The following is a 5,697-nucleotide window of genomic DNA, read 5'->3' on the forward strand; positions in this document are numbered from 1 at the left end:
TGGACCTGGACCTGCAGATACTAAACTATACGAGTCTATGATTTATATATGCAGATCAAAAAGAAGAAAGCAGCATTCATTATCTAAACCTAATTGAAATAACAAAAATTTTTTTAAAAAAGTTTTAAGGATCAGCACTTTTATTAAAATTTAACCCGTATTTAACTATAAAAAAAAAGAATGTGTAATTTCACACTATTAAATATAATCTTACACTATTAAAAATACTAATAATAATTAATTAATGACTACAAATTATAAAATATGCTAATTTCTAACACTACTAAATATTCTCTACTAATAGATTTTCCTAACAAGCTTCCGTCTATTTACTAATTACTAATTGTATTCTATCTCTGATAACTATCGTTTACAACTGCATGCATGCAACTTATTTTCTCACTTTTGAGCTAAGTATTTTAATTTGAAAATTAATCATATATGACATGTGTTAATATTTTTATGGAAATGTTTGGTATCAAAAAAATATTTAACTAAAATCAGTTATAATTTATTTTATTTAATATTTATATATACTATGACAATTAATAAATGTTTTTGTTTCCGTAACGTTACCGTACTTTTAAAGATTTTACTAATAATAAAGTAACAAGTGCATTAAAGAAAGCAAATAATATAAATTTTCTTTATAAACCATATAATAAGATTATGATATTTTGGTGATATTGAATGCATAAACATCCTTCTTAACACTCATGAGAAAGTTTCAATTTTTAATTAACTGTGTCCATTGACTTTCTCAGGTCAACAACTTGGCGCAGAGTCGGTGTTGCCGTACTTAAGTCCAGAGCTAAGGGGAGAGAAGCTTTTAAATGGTGCCAATTTTGCTTCCGCTGGAATTGGCATCCTTAATGACACTGGAGCTCAGTTTGTAAGTCATATAAACACGTGATTAAATATTAATCTAGCTATTAGTTAATTAAAAATGAAGTGCTAACACTGTTAATGACTCAATATACAACTTGCAGTTAAATATAATTAGAATGTATAGACAATTGGATTATTTTGGAGAATACCAGCGACGAGTGAGTGCTCAAATTGGAGCAGCACGAACTAAGACACTGGTGAATCAAGCATTGGTCTTAATCACTGTTGGTGGTAACGATTTTGTAAACAATTACTACTTGGTACCTTATTCTGCAAGGTCTCGCCAATATTCCCTTCCAGATTATGTCAAATTTCTCATTATAGAATACAGGAAACTCTTGCAGGTAATAAATGACTACTTTACAATGTATGTGTAATAACTTTTATTAGCTAGACAAATGAAATTATGATTTTGAATGCAGAGACTATATGATCTAGGAGCACGTAGAGTACTTGTGACAGGAACTGGACCATTAGGTTGCGTGCCAGCAGAACTAGCCATGCGTGGAACAAATGGGGGATGTTCTGCTGAACTTCAACGTGCTGCATCATTGTACAACCCTCAGCTAGTACATATGATCCAAGGACTCAACAAAAAAATTGGCAAAGATGTTTTCATTGCTGCAAATACCGGAGAAATGCACAATAATTTCGTTAATAACCCCAAAGCTTTTGGTAAAGTACCTATCCCATCATAATTATCTTGTATGTGGAATTTATTTTTGAGTTAGTCTTGGTGCAAATTATAACTCAGTCTATTAATTAAATTTAGTGTGTATTTGTAACAATATATGACCGATTTTTTGTGTACACTTAATATAATTGAAGAAAATAAATCATTTTATTTATTCTGAAGGCACTTAAAAAAATCTCATATGCTAATATATTTTTCAAAAAAAAATTAAGAATCTAACAGAATTTATTATTTTTTGTTAGTATTTTTAGCTATTAACCCAATTTATTTAGTTTAGCAATCTAATGATATAATTTGAGTCCAAATTTTTAAATATTATTATCTAATTATTGATAAAAAAAAAAAATTTGCTAGTCTTTTAGTATTTTTCATTTTTCGTTTAAGGCACCAATTATAATTGAGATTTATAATTATATCCCTATTGTTGGGCAGGGTTTACGACATCACAAATTGCTTGTTGTGGGCAAGGACCATACAATGGGATTGGGCTGTGCACATCACTTTCTAACCTATGTCCAAATAGAAACTTGTATGCTTTTTGGGATCCATTCCATCCATCTGAAAAGGCCAACAAACTAATTGTGCAACAAATTATGTCTGGTTCTACAAAATACATGAACCCCATGAACCTCAGCACAGTCCTGGCTTTGGATTCTACTTCTACCACATGATCTCCTTTCTTCTCTATATATGACGATATTTGTTTGGAATTGTTTATTTTTATTAATTTGTAATTGTATCAAGTTATTTAATATTTATTGTGTCATGACTCTAATAGTCTTTATGGTTCAATTCATCAATAAACTTTTCACAAGATATATATATTTGAGTATTTGACACACTATGATTTTCTTCCATTTTTTTAATCATCAAATTCACTGGTGAAATTCATCATTGTGCAAGAGATATACATATTAAAGCTAGCTTTTTAGTATAAAGAGACATGCGAAAAGCTATCAAATTGTAATTTCTTTTGATTTTGTTTTGTTATATAAATTGTGATATTATTAAAAATAAAATATGATTATAAACTGATTATATGCTATAACTCGGTTATAGACATTACGAATCAAAAATTAATATTTGATATGCCTGATATAGATCGATTATACGGTATAACTTGGCTATCAACATTACAGATCAGAAATTAATATTAATATCACATAAACCGTTTTCAAACATCTTTATTTTTTATTATTAGCATGATTATAACTGATATAAGCTAAAGAAAAAGAGGTAAGCGACTAATCTGATAATTACTTTTTAAAATAGAGCTCTTTATTCACACACTAAATTGAGCGTTGGAGTGCCTTTTGTAGATACCCACCCTCCCTGTTCTCTTTGTGCCGAGATGTAACTCATCCCAACTAAAAGCTGAAAGATAGCCACTGGAAAACGAGCTATATCAGAGTGAGGCCATACAAGAATAAATTGGCGTCCACCGTGAGGCTTAGTTTAAATTTTCTTTGAGCTCCAAAACTATAACGTATACACATTGGCTGATCAACCTCCTCCAACGCCATCCGATCTTCTTCGGATGGTAACAGAGCTACAACAAGCTAATACGTGCATGGCAGAAGAAAATCAAAGAATAGCAAATCGGATAGCTGAACTTACCAATGTTCGGATAACTAATAATGATGATCATCATGAACAATCAAATAACGAGGAAGAAAAATCTGATCCAACTTATGTTTCTAAAACTTAAGAACACGAGGGAGATCAACCAGCCAATGAAGAAGCAGACTCAGTCAATGCAGCTGGTCCATTTACTGCAGATGTCATGAACTTCCAATTGCCTAGAAACTTTGCACTACCAATGACTTTAACTCCTTATGATGTCTTAGGTGATCCAAAAAAGCACATCAAAAAATTTCGTTCTATGATAATAATAAACGGTGCTTCTGACCCTATTCTTTGTCGTTGTTTTTCCACTTTTTAGATATTCCTGCACTTGATTGATTTTTCGCTTTGCCTGTAGAATCTATTTCATGTTTTCAGAAACTATCTAAGCTATTTGAGGATCAATTTGCTGTATCTTCCATTTACTTGCATGATTCAGATTATCTAAGCATGGTCAAACAAGGACAACATGAAAATTTTTGAGATTATGCTATTCGATTCACAAAGGTGGCTATGAGCATTACAAACTTTCATCCAAAGGTACATCTACATGCTATTAAAAGCGGACTATGCCCAGAAAAGTTTCAAAAAACCATAGTTGTTGCCAAGCCGAGAACCTTAGCCTAGTTTCGGGAGAAAGGTCAAATGGAGATTGAAAAACTTTGACAAGCTCGGAGGTTGGAGAGAGGCAACCCTAGCAAGGACGATGATAAAGCTTGGGATAATAAGAAATCTTTTCGGTTAACACGTCATTATGATTCTTACACACAGTTTGATACTAAAAGAGAAAAGAATTATTATAGAAATTTTGAATGTCAAGCTTATTAAACCGCCAAGGAAGGCGGACACCTATCAAGATCTAGAAAACGTTGACAAGACAAAATATTGTGCTTTTCATGAGAAGCATGATCATACCACTGATGAGTGCGTGGTAGCAAAAGATCTTGCTAGAACAGTCAGCTCGACAAGAACATCTGGACAAATACATCGGTGGCCACATTCAAAGGTGCACGGGACATTCTACCGAACACTCTTCTACAGGACATGTTTTTTGTGAGAAAGATAAAATAGCTCATATCCAACCTAATCAACCTCGGGATGTTATTAATTGTATTATAGAGGATTTGTAGGTGGGGGTGTCTCCAATTTTGCTCAAAAACACACATACTGAGCTATGCTTTTGGTAGAGGGAGCTTTTGTTATTGCTCAACCTCCCCTATTGTTTCAAACATGGTATTCAAACCATCTAATTTTCACACAACAATAACTAACTTGGATGATCCAGTGGTAATATCTATACAATTGGAAGATCTAATCGTTCAAAAAGTTCTTTTAGATCCAGGAAGTGGCGTAGATGTCCTCTTTTTTTCTACATTTCAGAAGATGAAATTAAGCAATCGCATCTTACAACCTTCTATTGGTGACTTAGTTGGTTTCTTGGGAGAACGTTTTCCTGTTTTGGGATCTGTGTGGTTACAAATCATATTGGGTGGGCATTCCTTATCTAAAATTTTGTATATTCAATATCTTCTTGTTAATTGCTATAGTCCTTATAGCTTAGTACTTGGTCATCCTTTTTTAAATAAATTTGGTGCCATAGTTTTCACAATTCATCTTTGTGTTAAGTCTCTTGTGCAGGACGATCTTATCGCCACTATTCATAGCGATCACCGTGAAGCTTGACATTGTTACAATGCTAGTCTCAAAACAAGTACCTCAAACCAAGCTATAGGTGCACATGTTAATGTAGTTCATAACTAGGATGATTTTTCCAAATTAGCTGAATTAGATCCCATGACTGAATTGCAAGATAGAACCACTTCAATGAAAGAATTACAGAAAATATCTTTAACTAATGATATAAATAAGTTTACCTATGTAGGCGTTGCTTTACAAGGAAGTGAGAAAGATGAGCTCCAGCAGTTTTTTCGACAAAATGTCGATCTGTTCGCTTGGACTCCAACATATATGCCTGGCATAGATCCATCATTTATTTGACATAAGTTGGCTTTAAATCTCTCCATATGACCTATAGCTCAAAAGAAGCGCAACCTTGGAGTTGATTAAAGACAAACATCTTTAGAAAAAACCAAAAAACTCATTGAAGCCGATTTTATCCGTGGGATCAAATTTACCATTTGGATGGCAAACATAGTATTGGTAAAAAAGCATAACGGTAAATAGTGTACATGTGTTGATTTCACTGATTTAAATAAAAGATTGTCCTAAAGATGTATACGCTTTAGATTCTATTGATATTTTAGTCGATAATGCTTCTGGTTTTGGTACTTGAAGTTTCATAGATGCTTATTGTAGTTAAAATCAAATATTAATGCATTCCTTAGATCAAGATAAAACTGCTTTTATAATTGATTATGGTAACTTTTGTTATAAAGTTATGCCTTTTTGTCTAAATAATGTAAGAAATACTTATCAAAGACTCATGGATAAAGTATTTGTTGACCAAATTGGTTAGAATATAGAAGTTTATG

At 32.3% G+C, this 5,697-nt stretch overlaps 1 protein-coding gene across 1 annotated transcript in view; it reads left to right on the forward strand.

Annotated features, from left to right (window-relative positions):
• The window catches only part of LOC107647984 (GDSL esterase/lipase At5g18430), a 2,987-nt gene extending 566 nt beyond the window's left edge, over nt 1-2,421 (forward strand). Inside the window, exons 2-5 of the mRNA XM_016352017.2 lie at nt 765-892; nt 990-1,232; nt 1,311-1,563; nt 2,015-2,421. Coding sequence (XP_016207503.1) covers nt 765-892; nt 990-1,232; nt 1,311-1,563; nt 2,015-2,253 — 863 coding nt within the window. The 3' untranslated portion in view covers nt 2,254-2,421. The remainder of the gene's footprint in view (nt 1-764; nt 893-989; nt 1,233-1,310; nt 1,564-2,014) is intronic.

The sequence above is a fragment of the Arachis ipaensis genome, chromosome B06 (genome assembly GCF_000816755.2).
Source record: "Arachis ipaensis cultivar K30076 chromosome B06, Araip1.1, whole genome shotgun sequence".
Lineage (NCBI taxonomy): Eukaryota > Viridiplantae > Streptophyta > Magnoliopsida > Fabales > Fabaceae > Arachis > Arachis ipaensis.